This window comes from Leptosomus discolor, chromosome 3 (genome assembly GCF_034619465.1).
Source record: "Leptosomus discolor isolate bLepDis1 chromosome 3, bLepDis1.hap2, whole genome shotgun sequence".
NCBI lineage: Eukaryota > Metazoa > Chordata > Aves > Leptosomiformes > Leptosomidae > Leptosomus > Leptosomus discolor.
The window spans coordinates 39,536,388-39,557,756 of NC_141393.1; the positions used below are offsets into that span (position 1 = coordinate 39,536,388).

At 39.6% G+C, this 21,369-nt stretch overlaps 1 protein-coding gene across 1 annotated transcript in view; it reads right to left on the reverse strand.

The window, feature by feature from the left end:
* Positions 1 to 21,369, reverse strand: part of MAP3K9 (mitogen-activated protein kinase kinase kinase 9) — a 51,297-nt gene that overhangs the window by 16,396 nt on the left and 13,532 nt on the right. Inside the window, exon 3 of the mRNA XM_086462333.1 lies at positions 6,377 to 6,557. Coding sequence (XP_086318459.1) covers positions 6,377 to 6,557 — 181 coding nt within the window. The remainder of the gene's footprint in view (positions 1 to 6,376; positions 6,558 to 21,369) is intronic.

Below are 21,369 nucleotides of genomic sequence, written 5' to 3' on the forward strand. Positions count from 1 at the left end.
GTGATCTACTCTGAGCTTTAAAACATTGTGTATTTAAAAGATATCCATGTTGCACGTTACCCTTTTCTTGTTTTTACTAAAATTCCCCAATGTTGTCATTCATCTCCTTGAGACTAAATGCTGCTGTAATGGACTAATTTTTCTTAATTGTTTTTGCAAACATATTGAATCTAAGTACACATATATTCTAACCATGGTCATATTGTACAATTTTGAAGGTCTCCTAAGCACACCTGAAGACCAAATGAAACAGTGCTCCTCCTAAAAGCTCCCTGAATAGCTGCTCCATGAAACAGCCATTTCTGAAGCTAAAAGATTAAACCCTTCTTGTTTCAAAGCAACAACTGACCTATCTGAGTAACCAAAATTTTCATTATCACAACCTGTACTCTTGCAGTCTCCCTCTGTGCCTGCCATCTTTAACATTCATTGTAACTGCTGCCACCTTAGTTGGACAGTCCTAATACTACTTTTCCTATTTAGATGGGGAATTTAGTCACTAGGGATTCCATCTTTGCTGCTAACACAGCTAATGTACTTTATTAAGCAAAATATCGTATTTTTTCACCTATACAATCTTTTGCATTTTTCCTATGTAATTCATACTTTTGATATTCTAATGATAATTATAACTGATTATTTCTTTCCATCAAGGTTCTCAATTTCTTACTGTATCAAGAGCCTCATTTGAAAAAAATAAAGAGGAGTTTAAAGATTTCCCATTTTCTTTCGGGCCTTCTAGGATTCATCAGACATTCAATGAAAATTAATACTGGACTGAATATATGTTTGGCCTGTCTAAATCTGACTGATCGTTCATGTTACTCTTCAGTTTGGATGTGAGCATTGATATCAAAAGGTAGGAAAAATTACTAAAGAGTTGTGTTATTATTTTACCACTAGTACTACAAAAAGCATGTATTAGATACTTCTCTTAACAGTATGGTTAGGAAACCACTATCGATGTGCTCAAAGCATTGCTTCCTCGGGGTAATTTTTAAAAGAAAGGAATGGTCAGATCGGTGTTTCTTTTAATGTGACACTAGAAGTATATATTGCAGGGAAGGTCACTGTTTCTGACAAAACTGAATACCACCTCTTCCTCACATACTTACTGTTCATTACTGAGAATACTGCTTCCACGGAACTAGGGAAACACTCCTTTGTGGCATTTGAACAACAATCATCCCAAGTGACTAAACAGCAAGAGAGGTGCTGAACAGTGCTTTCCATTAGCTCTCAAGCAGAGGACTGGGAATTACAAAGGAAAAAGCCAGAGGCAGAAGAGATTTATATAAAAAAGACGAAAGAATCAAAGGCCTCTTCTCATTCTTAACAGGGAGGAAGAAAAACTGATCAAGCTCATTTATTTTCCAGCACCCAATAGTATTTTTTGGACTTTAATTACAAAATGAACCATGTGATACAGACCATGTGTCCAAGTCAGCTGACACTTGTATGAATAATTAACCATCTCTCAGTGATCCAGTAATCCCTTAAGCCATTTAACATCAGGTTCAATCCTACACACTGGATTTTCAGGGGAGAGGGAGGCTGGAGGTCTGCAGGATTTCACATGTGATTTTGCCACCTCCCTTGCAAGTCTGTGAATTTAGTAAAAAAAAAAAAAAAAAAAAAATCGGTAATTTCTTCTCACTGTTACTGTTCAACGGCATTTGTACCCCAGATTCCTCTTACCTATCTCCCTAGGTTCAGCACTTTCCATGAGAAAGGAACTATCAGCCCAACAAGAAGATCCCAGCAACAACAGAAACTAGAATATTATTTTTGTTAAAAAAAACCCGACTTCACTACATTTTAAAGGCTATTAACAGTTAGCATTCTGCCTGTTATCAGACTGGCAGTTCCAGAGGTGGCATTTCCTGCTTGTTTCGTAACAGTCAGCAGCAGACACTCCTCCCAGGTCAGCTTCTACCAATACTGCTAGTCAACTTATCTGCCAGGTACTGAAGCCTCATCAGTACTTCATTACACACAGAAGACTTCAGAAGCCTGCAAGCAGACAGTTTGTGGATGGAAGTGCTTGTCAACACTTGATTAAAATGAAATAGTCTGAAGACTGACGTTCCTACACCCACCAATGAATTCCTGAAACGTCCTGATCTGCTAATCAGATGAGTTTAGGTAGTTCTGTTTTTCCATTCCTAAATTAAAATTCTTAATTATTTGACTGGTCTCAGAATAGATACATCCTAAAAGCATCGAAATTGAGGAACACAGGGAAAACAGATGAAGGCTGTATGGTGGCTTTATATGCTGCATACCAATCATATTGACAACATGATTGTCTTTTCAGCGGCACAAGTCAAAAATGAAGTGTGCAGCAAACAAGAAACATTTAAGCAGCCAAAGTGATAGGGCAATTTGAACTATATGCCTACTAACATTAGCCTGCTGTACAGTATTGGATAAGCTGCAGTATCTTTGCTTCAACTTCACCCCTGTAAATCCAAAGCAAATATGTAACTCTACTCTCAAACACATAAATAGATTTACAGGAACTGACATTTCTGGCATGACAGGCTGGGTGGATGAGGGGAGAGCAGTGGATGTTGTCTACCTTGACTTCAGCAAAGCTTTGACACTGTATCCCACCACATCCTCATAGGGAAGCCTAGGAAGTGTGGGACAGATGAGTGGACAGTGAGGTGTGTTGAGAACTGGCTGAAGGACAGAGCTCAGAGTTGTGGTCAGTGGTGCTGAGTCTAGTTGGAGGCCTGTGGCTAGAGGGTTTGACCCAGGGGTCTGACCCAGGGGTCAGTACTGGGTCCAGTCTTATTCAACATATTCATCAACGACCTGGATGAAGGGACAGAGTGCACCCTCAGCAAGTTTGCTGATGATACTAAACTGGGAGGAGCGGCTGACACGCCAGAAGGCTGTGCTGCCATTCAGTGAGACCTGGGCAGGCTGGAGAGCTGGGCAGAGAGGAACCTAATGAGGTTCAACAATGGCAAGTGTAGGGTCCTGCACTGGGGAGGAATAACCCCATGCACCAGTATAGGCTGCGGGTCAACCAGCTGGAGAGCAGCTCTGCAGATAAGGACCTGGAAGTTCAGGTGGGCAGCAAGTTACCCATGAGCCAGCAATGGACCCTTGTGGCCAAGGCGGCCAATGGTGTCCTGGGGTGCATAGAGAAGAGTGTGGCCAGCAGGTCAAGGGAGGTTCTTCTCCCTCTCTGCTCTGCCCTGTTGAGGCCACATCCAGAGTGCTGTGTCCAGTTCTGGGCCCCCCAGTTCAAGAGAGACAGAGAACTACTGGAGCGAGTTCAGCAGAGGGCTATGAAGATGATTAAGGGGCTGGAGCATCTACACTATGAGGAAAGGCTGAGAGACCTGGGGCTCTTTAGCCCAGAGAAGAGAAAACTGAGAAGGGACCTTATCAACACTTATAAATATCTAAAGGACGGGTGTCAAGAGGATGAGGTCAGACTATTTTCAGTGGTGCCCAGTGACAGGACAAGGGGCAATGGGCATAAATTGGAGCACAGGAAGTTTCACCTGAACATGAGGAAAAACTTCTTTACTCTGAGGGTGGCAGAGCACTGGAACAGGCTGCCCAGGGAGGTTGTGCAGTCTCCTTCCCTGGAGATATTCAAAACCCGCCTGGATACAGTCCTGTGCAACCTGCTCTAGGTGAACCTGCTTTAGCAGGGGGGTTGGACTAGTGATCTCCAGAGGTCCCTTCCAACCCCTACCGTTCTGCAATTTAAATAAAAACATAGCTTCTTTGTCCTCTGTGCAATATAAGCACAAGGTTTCTGCTGTATATCTAAAGTTTGCAGGTGCAGTACAGTAAAATTCATAGTACATCTTGCTAGTGAAAATTTGGTGCTAAGTACTGTTACTATCAACAAGCTTTACAGTGACAGACACCAGTGCATGGGAGCATTCCTCAGCCTTATAAGTTCTTTGCCAACCCTCCTCTAGAGTTGGACAAAAAAAACCCAAAACCAAACAGATTTGAGTTTTTTAAATGGAGCTTGATACATGTTTTGAAAGGAATAGCACAAAGCAATTATTACTGATGAGACAAGACTGACTTGAGAAATTTCAGTCCTGGCAAGTATCTTCTTTAGCATCTTCACCTGTTTGTGCAGCGAGAACACAAGCAGAACAAGATTCTTATTAAAAGGCTGGGCAACAATTCAGCCAGCAGTATTAGTCTAATAAGCTTTAAAGAAAAGGTGTTGAAATAAAAGTTTGTGAACATCAGAGACAGAGATAGCCAATTTTGTCGATGCTGCACAGACAAACTGGAAGGTTGTCAGACAAAACACTCCCTTGACTCCAGCGATTAATCAAGAAGGTGAAGTGGACAAGAGGAGGGGCAAATCTAATAGGATAAAAAAGTTGATGCTGTTAAGAATTTTAAGTTGCATCCTTGGGGTGAGGAATAGGATTTATTACACATGTCCATTACTGCTTTTGCAAAATCCAGTGCTTACAGTCATTGACACACTAGTAGTGACCACGCTGGCAAGTATTCGTCTTCTGCATTTGTGCCTCAAACACCATGTTCTTTCCAGCTCATTTAACTATGACTCAAGGTTTTGGCCACCAGAGAGAGAAGGCTTATTCAGAGACAGTGTAACAGCTCTCTTAATGGTGATGACCCTCTGTTTAAGAGAGAGCGCTGAGAGGAACTCAACTTGTTTTCAAGGGAAGACTGGTAACTATAAAAAGAGAAAAGTGATGAAGGAATGTTAAAAAGAGAAATACAGTATTCTGAAGAACTAATAAGTAATTATTTACAATCCTCAAGTCCTGAAGTGATTCACAGTCCTTAAGAAAATGACCAAACTGGTATTTTTACATAGGTATAGAGGCACTTAAGTGACTTTCATGAAAATCACCAACTGACCTATTATGTCTTATCTTTTTCAAAATGAGGTCATACTGGTACAGAACATCTACTGATCTGTTCATGGTGTGCCTGGATTAATAAAGTTACAACCAGAGGGAAATTGTTTCCCCCTTCCCTTTTTCCTCTCCCCCATGTTACCTGTAAAGGCCATCCCTGGCACTGTCTCAGAGAAGAACAAATTGAGGTTTGAGCTTGACAAGCTGTGTACAAACCGGTACTGTCATTATGTGCACAGAAAAGGTACACAGCCTTGAGGTTTTCATTTCTGCCAGACTTCACTCAGAATAAAAGCCTGGTTCTTGCTCAATTCATCTCAGATTAACTGCAGAGGCTACCACATTTAATTACAGAGTCAGAGTTTTATCCACACCATTAGTGTGCAAAATACACAGACTTATCACAAGGCAATATAGTAGCTGTTCAGCACAACTGGGTAAGGAAAATGAAAATCCCCCCATCAAATCTCTGCCATAACAGCCAGACAATTTTGCCAGCTGGGACAATTTTTTTATCCTGACAGATTTCACAGCATACACATACTTGTGTGGGAGCAGTACTGGCCAGCGACAGAATCTTACTGATCTGAAAACGAAGTCACCTTGACATTTCAATACATCTCTCCCCACAGGAAAAACAAAATTCCATCTACTTCATCTGTTTCAGATGTTCAGTACTAATTTTGTCACACAACATCCAGAAAAGTTACTGTCCTAGAGCTATTTACTGAATTCTGGATTTACCACTTAACAGTCATATTCAAACTTCAAATTTCTGGAAGTCTATGGGCTAACCCTTACACTCCTCCCCACTAGTGTTCCTATTCTCAAAAAATCCCAGTGTACGAATGGAAAAGACAATATATGCATGCAAATTACTACTTATGGATTACATATGCAGATAGACCTAGAGAAGAGATTTATTATTTTATATGAAAGACTGGAAGGGTGAAAATAATTTATAAGGTTATTATAAAAGTGAACAACATTGTATTCAGGCTGAAACTGCACAGGGAATTCGATTAGGTACAATGTGTTTGTGTACATATACATCGGTGACAGATCAGTACCAAAACATAAAACGATCTTACCATTGGTAAAACAACAAAGTAGCAATTTTAAGTACTTCACAGATTGTTTTATGGCCTTTGATTATGTCGGCCAATAGCCAAATAAGCAGAAAAAGTTGTTTTAGATAAAGCAGAGGGAATTGGGATTATGAACCCTAGAATAATCTGAACGTAAATTAAGAGAGTAACAGAAATTTAAGGGCATGCAGAAGCTGGTCCACCACTTTCTACAGTAAAAAAAGAAACATTTACAATTATTACAAAGCAGTCAGAGTCTGATAGATGGAAAGCTGGTGGATAAAGTTTTCTTAAGACCCAAATTTTAATATTTGGTTCACCATTACTCATTCTTAAACATAAAAGAGGTTTCCTGGCAGGTCTAGTTACTCTTTAGTATCCTATTACTTAATGCCAAATCAATACCTCCACACATCGCTGCCTTTGGAGAACATGGAGGAGCGGATGACCTCAGGAGCCATCCAGGCATATGTCCCAGCTGCGCTCATTTTGGTAGTTTTATGCCATTCCCTGGCCAAGCCGAAATCCGTGATCTTCAATATCTTGTTGCTCAGATCTCCATTTTCCACCTTTTCGAGTATCAGTACTGGAGAAAAGCAAGGGGAAGGAATAAAAGGTATGCAGAGTAAAGCTAGCATTTATGCAAACAAGACCCTCCTGGAGATCTCCCAAATTTCAAGATTCTCTCTGACTTTTAGTTATTCAAACATACCACAGTCCATTACAAGTCATTTCAAGCTGATCTCTTCATCTGACAAGCGAACAGCTGTCTAGCAAATAACTTCAAATTTAACCAAAATACCAAGCCACAGAACACCAACAGATAACAACATAATTATTTAATGTAGTGCGTAGTGTAATTCTGTATAATAACTCTCTGCTATGAGGAAGTGAACCACTGTAACTTCTAGAAATCCAGATAAGGGAAGACATTTCCTAATTAATCCTCTCTTAGCAAGCCAGTAATAGCATCTTTTTCTTGAACTGCTTAGTGGACTTTTTTTTATTTAAAATCCAGATACACACACAGGCTGGATATACCCTTCATGTAAATGGACTGGAAGCTCTGTGTCACAGATTTTAAGTCATAATTAAAAAAAAAAAAAAAAAAAAGAGAGATCAATTATCAGTAATAACATGCCCAATTCAAGGCTTCTTCCACACCACGTTATAGATTCCCTACCCAATCATTATGAAAGTAGTTTTTTTAGTTAAGCTGCCAAAGTTTCTACCATATTCCAGTGGCAAATGAGTCTTCATCAAAGAACTTTAAAACCACCCTTGAGGCAGAACTCAAGAATGCTTTGGTATAAAGCACATATTCCTCTTTACTCAGAAAGCTGTCATGTACTCTCATACCAATGTGAAATGAGTGTAAACTAGAGGCCAGAAGTATCCATTCTGCTTTAGCAGCACCTCATTGTCCTCTATCAAAGTGACCACACAAGTCAGACCTGCAATGTAACATCCAGCAACAGAAAATAACAGGCCGTTGAACTTCCATAACTAACGTAGCCATAAGCCTGTGAAATGATTTTCAGCCACTTTGTAAAGGGCCACAAAGAAAAGATATTTGTATTAGCATTAGTCCAATGACTTCACAGCAAAAGACATCAAGCCACTAATACACGATCATTATGCAGCTACTGTTTTTAATGTCGTTACAGACACAGGTTCTTAGAAAGTAAGAGGGGTTTTTCCCCTTTCAATGTATGTGTGTGTGAATTGCAGAAAAAAAAACAACAAAAAAGCCCAATCTCTCACAACCAAACAACCACGGATCATAATAAAACCTATAAAAGGCAAAAGCATTGCAAAAATTACAGTACATATAAAAATCTTCAGGACCATTTTTAGCAGTCCATGGAAAGACTCAAGTATCAGTCCCAAACTAACACAGCTTTTGGGGGGGTGGGGGGGAATCTCACATTCATTCTCATACTTCCCTCCAATAATCAAAATGGGATTTCCCATGAAATAAAAGCCAACAGTGTTATTTGAACCCTTCTGCAGAATAAGTAATATACATCTAAATGTTAAAATACTGCATTTACTTTTATTAAGCAAACTGTCTCTTCTCTGAAAATTAAAAATCAGCTGCCCTTCCTACAAGGCTTCAGAATTCACAAAATACTACTACATTAAAAGTTTCTTGCGGGCCAACTCAAGATGTGAATGAACAAGACTTATGGTTAAGCTCTTGGTTCTTACTTCTTTTGCAAAACTCCTTTCTAATGTTACTGAATGCTCCATTTTCCTAATTCCAGAGGAAGGAGGAGTTTGAGGCCTAGAGTTACTATTCTCTTCATTTGGGCGAAAGCATATCTATTTTTAGAGCCACATTTCAGCGTGGAACCGAACCACCACAAGAAACCAAGGTACAGAGAAGGCTTCCCTTTGTGTCTCTTCTAGTAAGCTGAACTTTATTCTGTCTTTCTAGCAGATGAAGAACTGCTAAGAGAAATTGTTAACAAGTCACTTAACCATTGCAAGAGTGAAAAACTTCCTAGAGTATACGTATCAAGTTTCTTCTTCTAGCATGTACCACTCTGCCTAAAGAGCTAGCAGAATAATAAAATCTCATTTTAAATTTAAATGCAGTAATATATAGATATACAGTGAAGTTGTAAAGCAAAACTCAAACAAGAAAGCATGGGTTTGGGGTTTTTTTTGCTTCCTTCAATAAGCACAACGAGCAACAAGCAAATTTGTTGTTCACAAGGTAGATCATATTCTGTCTGAACGAGCTCATTAGCAGGATACAGCACCAGATACCACAGTTGGGTTGTACACACCTTCCTGGCAAGAGGTTATTTAAATCTAATTACCTCGATTTGTATTAAGTTCTAACAAAATAATTAGTACTTACATAGATCTTTTGTATTCATGAACTTGTTCTTTTGTCAGATGTAAGCTAAGCAAGATAAATTACCATGACAAAAGAACACAAAGAAGAACAATAAAAGAGCTGGATTTATTGGAGGTCCTTGATTCCTTTCTTACATCCTTAGCTCCCCTCCTATTCCCTTGCAATAACTGCTTGGGATAATAATCCTGGAATCCAAAATTGCAAAAATTAATTTTAAGAATCATACTTCTCTTCAGCATCTGTTTCAGTTCTTGGTCAGTATCAATAGGCTCACTTGTAACAGCTAGGAGTCTCCCTAGCCCACCTGTCAGATTTTCAAACTGAAAACCTTGACTCTCCCTCTTGCGTTTGCCCAGATTTCAATGAAGAAACTTGTAAGTAGCTAAAATATTAATTCCTTTCAGTTTCCTCCTTAAACTCTTTTATGCAGAACACAACCCAGGTTGCTAGGACACTACAAATGGATTTCACTCATGATAATCAACACAGTCTCATTTGCTTGTGAGCTTTACCTACAACCAGTTACTGCCTCTTGTTTAATGCTTAGTGCAAGTTTTCTTCTGCAAGTCCTATTTCTTCTGCACTTGTATTAGCCTACCACAATATGAAACACAAATAAGCAACATACTTCCTACACTTAGAGGGTTAACATACCTTTTGTCCTTTGAATAGATTTGATCACTAAGGGCAGAGCTAACAGTGGCCAGATGATCAGCCTAACAACAAAAATTCAGACACAAATACAGAGCACCTACCAAAAGTGCAGCCAACCTACCAAGGCAGTAAATCTTCTCATTCTGGTCTGTTGATTTAAAAGATCTGCACAAGATAGAGAGGTTTAAAAAAGGCAGAAAATTGAATTGAAAATCTTTCACATTCCCAGCCTTAAGAGGAGAAATTGTTTGGCAGGAAAAGATATTGGGTCTAGTTTGCACGCAACTTGGGAAGAGCGAGAGCCGAATCAGCAGCACCACACAGAATGTGTGTCATCTTGTTAGTGGTGGGTCACCGTTTCCCTGTTCCAACAGGGCCCATGCAAGAAATCTCTTCCTATGTGCATGCACAGAGCTGCCAAGTTGTAGATGAAGGTATGCTATATACCACTGCTCCTAACAACTCAAAATCATCTTTTGCCTCTGTAGCACAAGCTAAAAGCTGATCTTAAGTAGCATGGGTAGGAGCCAACTGTCAGCAGGTGAAAGGGACTGATGAAGCAAAACAGGTATTATAAGCACATTCAGAGAGCTTTGAAGATCCACCTGCTGCAGCAAAACAACTTAACATAGCAAATCACCAATACCATGTTCTTTGCATACTGCAAGTGTGAAGCAAAGCATGGGGGCTTAAACTAGCATTAAAAACTGTTAGCAACTTTAGGTGAAGGGTATCATGAACGTGTGTGCTCACGGCAGTAAAAACCAAGAAGTGCTCACATACATTTTCATCTATTCCTGAAAGACTTGGAACTTGCCCTCCAGAAAATAAGCATTTGACAATGGGAAACTGATTACAGCTCAGATGAATTCTGTCCAGCAAGACAGCTCTTCCATATCTCAAGGTGTCCCAGCTGAGGCAACAAGAAAGGAATATGATCCAAATACACCTCGGTATCACCTCGCAAGACCTCCCCTGGACCACACAGTCATTCAGATAAAGGTACAGATGATTTAGATGTGTAATTTCACCTACTAAGAGCTTATTAAGAACTTTATTACCACAAGGACTCTCAAGAATCATTACTGGTAATGACTCAACACCACTGTTTAATTTCTTGAGACCTAATGAGGTCTGAGCTCAGAGAGATACAAAGATAGAAATTAAGCACTGGGCATCCTCTTATCTAGGTTATGATAGGTTTTTCATTTAAATTAAAATGTCTATTGAGGTTCCTCCATATTCTTTGAGAACATCTTTGGTGCCTGACAAGAAGCATCAAGGATATTTTCATATCAGAATCTTATGAGAAGGCTTTCTGAAGTACAGAGAAAAGACACCATATAAACAAAGGGGTGGTTCAGGTAACCAATAGCAATAAGCCAACACTTACTGGTTTGATGACAAGACAGACTAACTAGCAGAATAGTATAAGGCAGAATTCAAAGATCACTTGACTCAGTCTGGTGCAATCCTTAGTCATTCTGACATTACAGCAAGTAAACGAACAATTGTGTATTGCTAGAGATGAGAAAACTTGTCATTGTTATATTTTCAGTACCTTTTAACACAGGCTTCAAACTATGCTTTGGCTTCTGCTCAGGAAAAAGTAACAAAAAAAGACAGCACTGCATGGCTTGCTTTCATCACTAACTTTACAGCATTTTCAGTCACCTCTGAGTGGTTAAGCTATAGATGGCAGTTGGTAGCCTGCTCTCTGAAGATTTAGGACCTATGTGCGGGACTTTGATACCTCATGGACAATTACTGTCATGGTCACCATACTAACTGCAGCTCCCAGGCCTGTAAGACCATCCCAGCTAGTAAACAGCCTTTCTTAATCGTATTCTTTAATTTGTCTTTGTTGCCATGAGTGAACTCAGCAATCAAGATCCATACTATCAGAGAATTACCCTTGAGTCAATAGGTCCTGACATTTACCCCTTCAGAATCACAGTAATGTGAAGAATTTCCACAAGAACAAGCCCAGTTGCTTAAGATATGGTTTGACTTAGTTGACTGTTGAAGCAATAGTTAAGAGGCCAGAGCCAAAGCAGACTGATAGAGTTTACTGTCTGTAGCACATTCTGCAGATCAGCGAATGCTGGCCATTACCCAGATCTTTCACCATATCTAATACTCTTCAGTTAGTAAGCAACACCTGATGCTGAAACAGAACTGTCAGAGACTTTCCCGATACAACTGGAGTTTCTCATTCCAGTCTCAGCCTCCACAAAGAGTGATGGGGAGCTAACCCAGCCAATGCTGGTATCATTTAAAGATGGTTTCTTAGTTAATAAGGGGGGAGGGGAAAGGACTGATGATGTACCCAAGATCCTCTTACCCTTGTTTGTGATTTGAGCTAGCACTTTTTCTAACAGAGTTGGAAGGGATGGAAATCAACTTCTTGAGGTCAAGTGAAGCCAGTTTAGCTTCCCCAGTTTAAGTATCATTCTGAATGTGTATCAATAGCTAGCAGGCTTTTGATAGAATCCAATGTCAGTCTTACTGACAGTCTTTAGAAGCACACCAAGCCTAGTGATAACAGATTCCAAGGGGATGATTCTCAGTTTCACGAGTCACAGTTGTACATCAGTGACAGCAAGAAGAATGAGGGTTTTTTTTCTAAAGGCGGGGCCAACTCATATGCTTTTGTGGTTTAAACAAAGATTTGTACTGAAGACAGACATCAGAGAAACAGACCCACTGAAGTATGACTGCCAACAGTATCTGACACTGACTCAGCTCTTCCTTCTGCTCCACCCCATTCCACATCATTATGCTCTACTAGAAAGACAAAAACATCTGCCTTAGTAATCAAAGCAATATAAAAAGCAACTTAAGATTTCCAAGATACCATTATATCCTTTAGCCTTCATGGAGTTGCTACGACTGGATCTTCATTTCCATCTCGTCATCACAAGTCATTATGGAGATGCCTGCTCTATGGGGCACTAGACAGTGCAGGATTAAACAGAAGGACAGACTAAAGCTGCTGTTGGTCTAACGAGACCTTTAAGGACAGTTCCAAAGATGGATCTTCATGTTAGAACACTGAACATTCACTAGCAACTCATGAACTCACACTAGCATGTTTAGGATTGGGACTACATGTATCTAGGACTATTCTAGGTCCTTTCAGAAGGAAAAATCACTGCAGTGAAAACACTGAATCCTGCAGCTTTAAAATTCTGTTACTGCAGACATCCTGTACTAGTACACAAAACCACTGGTTAGTTCCAAGTAGGCAAAACAGAGGATCAAATGGATGCTGAAGGAATACAAGAGTGGAGTTTAAAAAATTATCATATTAAATGCCAGTCAAGTTCCAACTTGGCCAAAAACTGTAAAGCTACAGAAAAGCTGCCCTGGAGGCAAGTTATAAACATCTATATAGAGATGAAATTCTGTCTTGCATGCATTAAACAGATGCACACCTACCACAGCCTCACATGTTCAAAAAGTGAATTTCTTCCCTGTCCCCCCCTCCTCCATTCCTCATGGATCATTACAGTGAAAGCTGGCTTGGATGAAATCTCAGAAGGCAGTCTTCCTAGGCTCCAAACACAGTAAGAAAAGGCAAAGCCTCTCCAGAAGGGGATTCCAAGTACAAATCTAATATACATGTTCTGAATTACTCTCTACAGAAGCCTCTCTTAACTAGAGGCACATCTGTGCTAAGTGCTCAAACCACATGAACCTCTGTGGTCTGGTGTAAGTAAGCAATTTCAACTAGAGAAGTTCCCCAACACACCAGATGTTAGATAGCCATCTGGTGAAAAAAAATTTACTTACAGTTGCAAGATTATCTCAGTGTTCTGAACTTTTTCAAATTAAGCTTTCAGAAATATATTGTTCTATTAGTAGGACAGCTAATGTAAGTCAAACTGGAACTACAGTTAAATCAGTCTTAAATAAAACTGTTCCATGGCCCACAAAGGCAGCTGGAGGTCATAATTCATTGCATCTTGCACCACTCACCTTAATGATCACTGAATCAATTGCCAAGTCAATGGTAAACGTCTCTAACACACAAAGACTTACCGCAAGGAGGACTTCATTTCCAGCTGTATTTTCATTACTCATGCAACTACCAGAAAGACATGAGATCAGATATACAAATACAACAGGACAAGGTAAAGATAGGGGTATAAAGCTGTATATCCTTTGATCTACTTGTACCCACATTTCAACAAACCCTAAGAGGGCTGGGTAAACCACATCTAACATGTTGGTATCACTCCCGCTTCTTAGCCATTGCAGTAAGAAGTTTAAAACTGCTGAGCAAACTTTGTTTTGGGTATATTCTCAACTTTATCATCATGTTCCTATCCAAGTAACTGCATTGTTGATACATTTTTCATTCTGCTTAACCCAATTTATTTCTATTACAACATGTTTTTTCCTCTTTCCAATCATGCTAGAAGCACTAGTTCGTCTGGATCTCTTTCCTGCTGCCAGAATATACACATTTCCATCCCTTTCATTCAATTTTCTTCTTCTCAAACCCACCTACTCTTCTTCCAAACATATTCTTCTACCCTACATAAACAGGTAAACCATCTGCACTGAATCTTTCAATCTGATCACTAAACTAAAACAAACATGATAAATCTTTACTTAGGTTTTAAGTTGGTGACTTTATAAAACCTCAGTAACAGACCTCCTATTTTTCATCCAGCACCATACTACCTCCAGTATGCATGAAAAGATAGTTTAAAGAGGTAGATTACTTTCACAGAAGTAAAGTTTTCACAAGGGAAATTAAGAAAGTTTTTTTGGCAACAAAATTAACAGCTGCTGTTTTAATCCTTCGTTCTGCTCACATTACACCAGCAGAGACAGAAACATGTTATAACATCCTCTCACAAACACAAACTTCCCCTGGAAGGCAGTAACACAGGCAGATTTTTTTGCTTGTTTATTTTAGGAGAGTTATTTTAGTTTTCAGTTACACTTTTGGACAGTTATGGCAGCATTCTTAGTCTCCAGTGGGCCAAAGTAGTGGGAAAGAGCAAGTATGGAAAAATAAACACTTTAACCCATACTGATCCAGTTGCTAGTAACATCAAAACACTGGTAGGAAATAGCTCCTTATTTCATCTCACCATCAAAATCAAGTGACAATGCAGTAAAATATGAACATATAATTGCCTTTTTCAGGTTTCTCAGCCTAGAGAAAGGATTAGGTTTATCTGCATAGTGTAGTGCTGAACAGAATGCTCCTTTGCTTTGTTTGTGCTAAAAGCTGACTCATCACTTCAGAAGCAGAACAACATTCAGGGAGGAACTATTACAGCGTGATCACCCACAGCAAAAATAGCCCATTTTTATTATATGAAGGTAGAGGAAATGGGCTGCTGTCTACTGCACAAAATAGCACGAACAGCCAGGCATACCAAAATTTTCTGCCGTACTGGCTTCATTGTCTTCAACTACTCTGCTGTTGTATTCACGATTTATTTAGCTCACAGCACACCAAGAAAATAAAGAACTTCCCAACTTCAGAGGCAAAAGTTGGTAAGAACAGAATACCAAGGAAAGCCACATTACCTTGCAATACCACCACAATACTTAACCACCAAACTGCCCATTGCCCCCATATTTCATGACAACAGCTGTATCAGCAACTTCATGCTCCCCTTCCCAGTCCAGAGTGTTTGTATGTGCATGTATTAAGAAACACAAAAGAAATTGCAAAAAAAATCCAAGACTGTCTCTTGTAAGGTCCAGCTTACATTCACATAGTCAGTTACCTGTGCTTGACGCTACTCATTAAGCGTGGCACACAGAAACAGAAATCTGTTAGCTAATGAACATCAAACCTGATGGAAATGGTTAGAATCATTAAGTGAATGGAGAAATAAAAGAAATGAGAGGGACTCAGTGCAATAAGAAGTGAAAGCATACAGAAAGAAATAAGAAAGGGAGAAGGCTAGAAGACAAGGATCCCTGATGTTGGGAAAAAAAGCTGGATTTGTCATTTTCATCCAGCACCATACTACCTCCAGTATGCATGAAAAGATAGTTTAAAGAGGTAGATTACTTTCACAGAAGTAAAGTTTTCACAAGGGAAATTAAGAAAGTTTTTTTAGAACTGACTCAATGGATGATTGCTGGCTTCACATTTAACTTCCATATAACTTTTCCCCAACTGAGACAATACAGTCAGTATTTTAGTGCCAGAATATCTGCCACTCTTATTTAAATACTACAGTTCTAGGCAAACCATGAAACCACAGGGCTACTACCTAGTGATAAAGCAACATTAACTTGGGTTCTGTTGTTATATTTTGAAGCTTTATCAATTCTTCATAGAGACACCTACCATGAACAGTGTTTCTAGCGTGCTAGGGTGGATAGGGGTGCTTTGAAACAGGTTGGGAGAACAGTCTGAAGAAAGCATCAGAAGCTTGTTCACCAGAACCATAAGAAAATCTCACTATGAAGGTGCCTCAAGTTAGCCTGAGCTTAAACGGAGCTCCCGGACCGAGAGACAGAGAGGGTGGTGAAAGTCCCAGGAGAGGCCCTGATGTGACCAGACCGAGACAGCAACTTGATGATGTACAGTTGAGAAGGCCTGAAAAACCCAAAGGTGGTGGAAATATCTGAATCCAGTGTCAGTGCACTTCAGTAGTTCTGTTTCAGTCTTCACCAACATTAGCACTGCTGTGGGTCAAATGCTTTGCCATCCAAGATTCCAGGAATGAGGAAAGCAAATCATATCAAGACATGATAAAAAACTCCAGCAAAAGGCTTTAGCCTGCAAGCACATCCCACTCACACCCATTCCCAAGAGCCCCTACTCATTTTGTGCTGTACTCTGCCTCCTTAGAGCCACATCAGCTGGTTACACAGTCCAAGAGCTAGATGGCAGCAACAGTGATGGATGGGTTACAGTGACAAGAGGAAGGACTATACACAGGATAAATATGTCATCTTTGTTATTTTATTTGGTGTAGAAACATTTAATCTAATATTTAAATCACTAAGTAGCCACCCAACTACCTGCAGAGACTTAGTGAAGTTTCTTCCCCAGTCTCCCACACTCTTATCTGGACTCTCAACTAGATTTCTCCTTTAGTCTCAATGCTTCACCATATCTATTCTTGTTTTGCTAGACTGAAGCAAGAAGACCGCTACTTAAGACCTCAAAGGCTGAAAAATGGCAAAGGAATTCAAACTCACATGGAATGACACTACTCCACCTAAATTTTCTTTTCATTCCCAGAATAATACCATGCATTTTTGCTGCAGTTGTGTGTTTCTCAAGATCACTCCAGAGCAACTCAACCACCTATGGATACAACAGCCTAGTAGCAGATTTGTTTTCCCCATAGGCCTTTGCTCACCTGTTACTGCAGGATCACTGTTTTCAGTAAGATCAACAGCCAGCTACAAAGAGGGGAACTAATGCTTACCCTGTCATAGCTGGAGTGTGAAAGGCCATTGCTGCAGTTGAGTACTCATTGTGGGTGGGAATATTGGACACATTTTATTTCTTCGTCCATCCTGCAAACAGAACAGCTTACTGTGGCTTCACTTACCAAAATGCAAAATGGCAAAAGTTTTTCAGATAGTGGATAAGCATCTGCACATCCACTTCCTCCATTTAGATAACTCAAGTACTGTAAGGAGATGTATCAGACACAGAGTCCATCAAATCCCAGGTGCAAGAGCTTTACAGAAAAGAAAACAACAGAGTAAAACCTTTACAGAAACCGACGCTTTTTCACTCCGAGACCCTTAAATGCAAAACATGAGCAGGGTTTCAGTTCTAAAAGCTGTAAGTCTTTTCCATGGTAGGATTTAAGAGGAATCCAGACCTGTATGAGGAGGTACTACCATTAAACTTCTCTCTGCCAGCAATACAGCAGAAGTCTCAAGTGCAAGAGTTGAAGGAAACAGAGTATTTCCATTTCCAAACAATTCCCAATTTATCAAAAAATTGCTTTACAGAAGTTTCAGAAGTCATTTAAAGGCTTACTGAAGTTGAAGATATGCCAGAGAAGAAAAAAGTCTGATTAATATCACAGGATCCAGACTCTCCCACCCACCCATGGCAGAATGTGTCCAAAATCAAGCCAATCTGTTACAGGAAACCTTGTCTTGAACAAAGAATCTCCTCACTCAACCCCATGTGTTTTCTAAGGGTTTGTTTTTCAGACCACAGAATAAAGTTATCCCAGCTAGGACAGCTCCGAAGACACTTTCTGAGAACTTCTACTCCTAGCCAGAGGTTTAGAACACTAAAATATTAGTACTACACTTGAATTTTAATTTCTTCCCTGACACACACACCCTGGAATTTCACAGCTGGGACAGCCAATTTCAGTTTATAGTATTTTTTTGTATTCATCTCCCCACAATCTAGGTATAATCTTCACTTTGTCCAAATCCCTTCAACTTCCTTCTAGATCTATTTCCAGTCCAAACACTTTCAACTGCTGGGAGACTGTGAAATTCATGCAAATGTGGATTTTTTTTTTTTTAATGGGGATTAATTCAGAAAAATGAGATAAGCATCTTTCACCTCTTGCATGGGCCAATTACTACTTTTTATACTTGCTTTTATCTGAAAAATTAATAAAAACTTCCACTGTACTCTGAAAAAATGCAATGCATTCTGAAATCTTTAGAGTTCTTATTTAGAAGATACTATAGTAATAGCAAATATTAACTACAGTCCTAGAGTTTTTGAAAAGTCCTTATTTGAAGGAGAAAAGTATCCATAGAGCCAACAAAAATACCCTTGCATAGAAGATGGCTTCACTGAACTTACTATGATTGTTCCAATCCCATTTTCCCCTCCCATGAATATCAAAACTTCCTGAGATACATTTCAGCTCAGATGATGGTGGTGGGAAATACTGGATGTTAAATAAAAAGTCAGCCTTAATACAGTGCTTCATGATGCTGCATTGTCTGAGAGTCCTGGTCTCAGAGAGCCAGAAGCTAGCTAGTAAGTCTGCAGTTTGCCTACCAAGTCAAAAAAGCAGTGTTATTGCAAAGGGGACAAGGGACTGAGCTTGCCACATGTTCCTTTTTTCAATTATTAAGTCCTACCAGCAGTACACTGGCACACTGCCTTGAGGACAGAACTAAACTTCTGGAAAAGGATTCCAAAAACTCACTCCAAAACGAGACCTCATACTGTAGCAGTTTGCCAAAATCTAATTTGCAATTTTAGCTCTACCTTCCATAGTCAGCCTGCACAGCTTTGCTTCACAAGTATCCAGATAATGAGCAATCTGCTCTTGATCCTGCATTCAAAGTCCTTAAAGTGATTAACAGATCTGCACATGGACTGTGTCCGGGCTTTCCGCATGCAGCCTTTACCTACCTTCTGTCGGGTACTCTGCCGTTCATTTCAGTAGGACTGCATCTTTATTCTAATATTTGTTTGTGGTACAGAAGGCTAAGTGTTGCATAAGATTCTGTAGAGTACAGAATTTAAAACTCACTCAAAATTTCACATCTTAGAAGGAAAAACAAACAATATAAATATCGCCTGTAGCAATAACCAAATATTTTCTCTCTTTTATTACTAACCATCCAGCAACAACACATTTAAGAAATTTATATACCTTGGAAGCAATAGCTTTTTAATTATTGGGTATGCATGAGGGTTCAGCAAATCCATAAAGCTGGCCAACTGTCGTCTTCTATCAACCTAGAGGAGGTGATGGATGTGACAGCACAGCAGTTCTTGGATGTTAAGCCGTGCAGTACAGTAACTCTAAAGAGCTAATGCATAACGGGGGGAGGGGATCGTAAAGGCCTCCAGAGCCACGATATATTTAGAATCGATCCTTTCACCTAGCCAAGCTGAAAAAAAGCCTTATCGCTTTAGTGATCTGATACAAAACACTTTGAATGCTCCTGGAGAACACTCAGGTGAGTTTCCTGGGAAAATGGAGCTGTTCAGCTCTGGTTTCAAACTAAATATTATGCTGGAACAATCCTCTAGCTCCCGCATGGGTTATTGTACTGTTCATAATCAGTCAAATGCTCCAAGTAAAAAATATAATTGTATCTGTACTCAATACAGTGCTTCACCAAATCGTATCAGTTCGAAAGCTTGCAACAAATCAAGAACTGTATTAGGCAACAACAAAAAAAGGAAAGCGAAGAGCAGAATCACATGAGTGACATCATTTTAATTGTCACTCAAGAAACTGAAGAGAGATTTTAATAATAATGCTGATTCAGTGGGAGCCATTTCCAGGCAAATAGAAACATGAAATTCATGATGAAAAAAGTAGCTCAGAACTGTACCGCTTTGGTTTCAACTCAGACACCTCTATGAAACAGTCAATAACACCAAGTACTATTTATTCCTGGAATAGGCTGGTACTTCACAACCTAGAAGGTAAGGAAGACAAAAAATTCACAGGCAGCAGCACAAACCACACCAGAAGCTGGGTTTTTGAGGGGTTTGTTTGTGGGTTCTGTGGTTTGTTTTTGTTTTGTTTTTCAAATCAGATTTAATTAAAAAACCTTAAGAAAAGGAAGAGGAGCATTTTCATTCATCAGAACAAATGTTAAAAGACTTGAGACGCACAATCAACACGAAGCTACAGCTGACAACGCTGAAATTCAGACTTTCTTGAATACTGCAGAGTTGTACATTAAGCTGAGTAGAACAAGTTGCCAGCTGCCAAGAAAGAGGTTAGTCCTGCACTGTTGCCCATGAAAGTCCATGCAAGATAACAGCTCATGCAGTAAAGCTATCAGAAAGCTGTTCATTTCTTGATGTGTTAGATTTCTGTTAGTGACTACACAGTACCCTGACGAAGCGTCAGTAATATCCCTGTCACCAGACAGCCATGATCCTATCAAAGCCACACACTATGTGACTGATTACATCAAACAAGAAAAAGCAAATCAATAAATCCAAGGGCAAGATTGACAACAAGCAGAATTAAGCATATTGAGTTCCATTAATTTAAAGTTATGGGATTTTTCTTATTTTCAGGATCTTTCAACAATGTGAAGTCAAAAGCAACTAAAGACTATTCTCTCCAACATCTTTTCCTAAGCCCATATTCAAAGAGAAGAAACAATAGGAAATCCTGTAATACTTCCATGGCAGATGGACCACGTGGCCTGGTTCACATACATGCCACTGCCCTTGCACATACGACCTTTACAGCAATTATCCATACTGACACTTCCTTGTAGTACCCCGAGAACCCTCCAGGAATCCCAAATTTAAGAACAGCAATCATTGCAATAAGCTAAATCTTAGTGGCAGAAATATTTAGGTGTTACTACTAAATGGAGCTATTGGAACACTGACTATCATTTGCTGCACATCTAAACAAGAAGTCTATGCATCAGCAAGGTTGAAGCCATGCTCACATTTTAAATTAAGGTTTGCAGTTGTAATACAAACAGCAAATCTTAACATTTCTCAACAGCCAAAGCAAAGTCCAGAAGCCTGTTTGATGAAGCATCAGAGGAAGATGTTGTACAGCTAACTAGAAGCTTGGCTTGTAGCTCTAAAAATCACCCAGGACTTTAGTAGTACAGCATTCAAAGCACATACAGGATTTCAGAGATAATTTGGAATCTCTGTGTGCATTAGATAAAATTCAGTGTTTTGGGAGGGTATTTTTTGTTTTAATAAAAAAGTGTTATAATAAACACTTGAGTAATATAACAATGCTCTTAGGAAGCAGAGTGAAAGGGCTGCGTGTGGTAGTAACGCAGCTCATAGGAGGGATATCTATCCTCTGGCTACTTCTTTCTGAAGAGAACCCTAAACAATGCTGCACCACACTGCCATTACCACATAACGACTCTTCTACAGGCTGGGACTCAAAGATTTACTATCACACAGGTGAGCCCTTTTCTCACCAATGAAACTAAA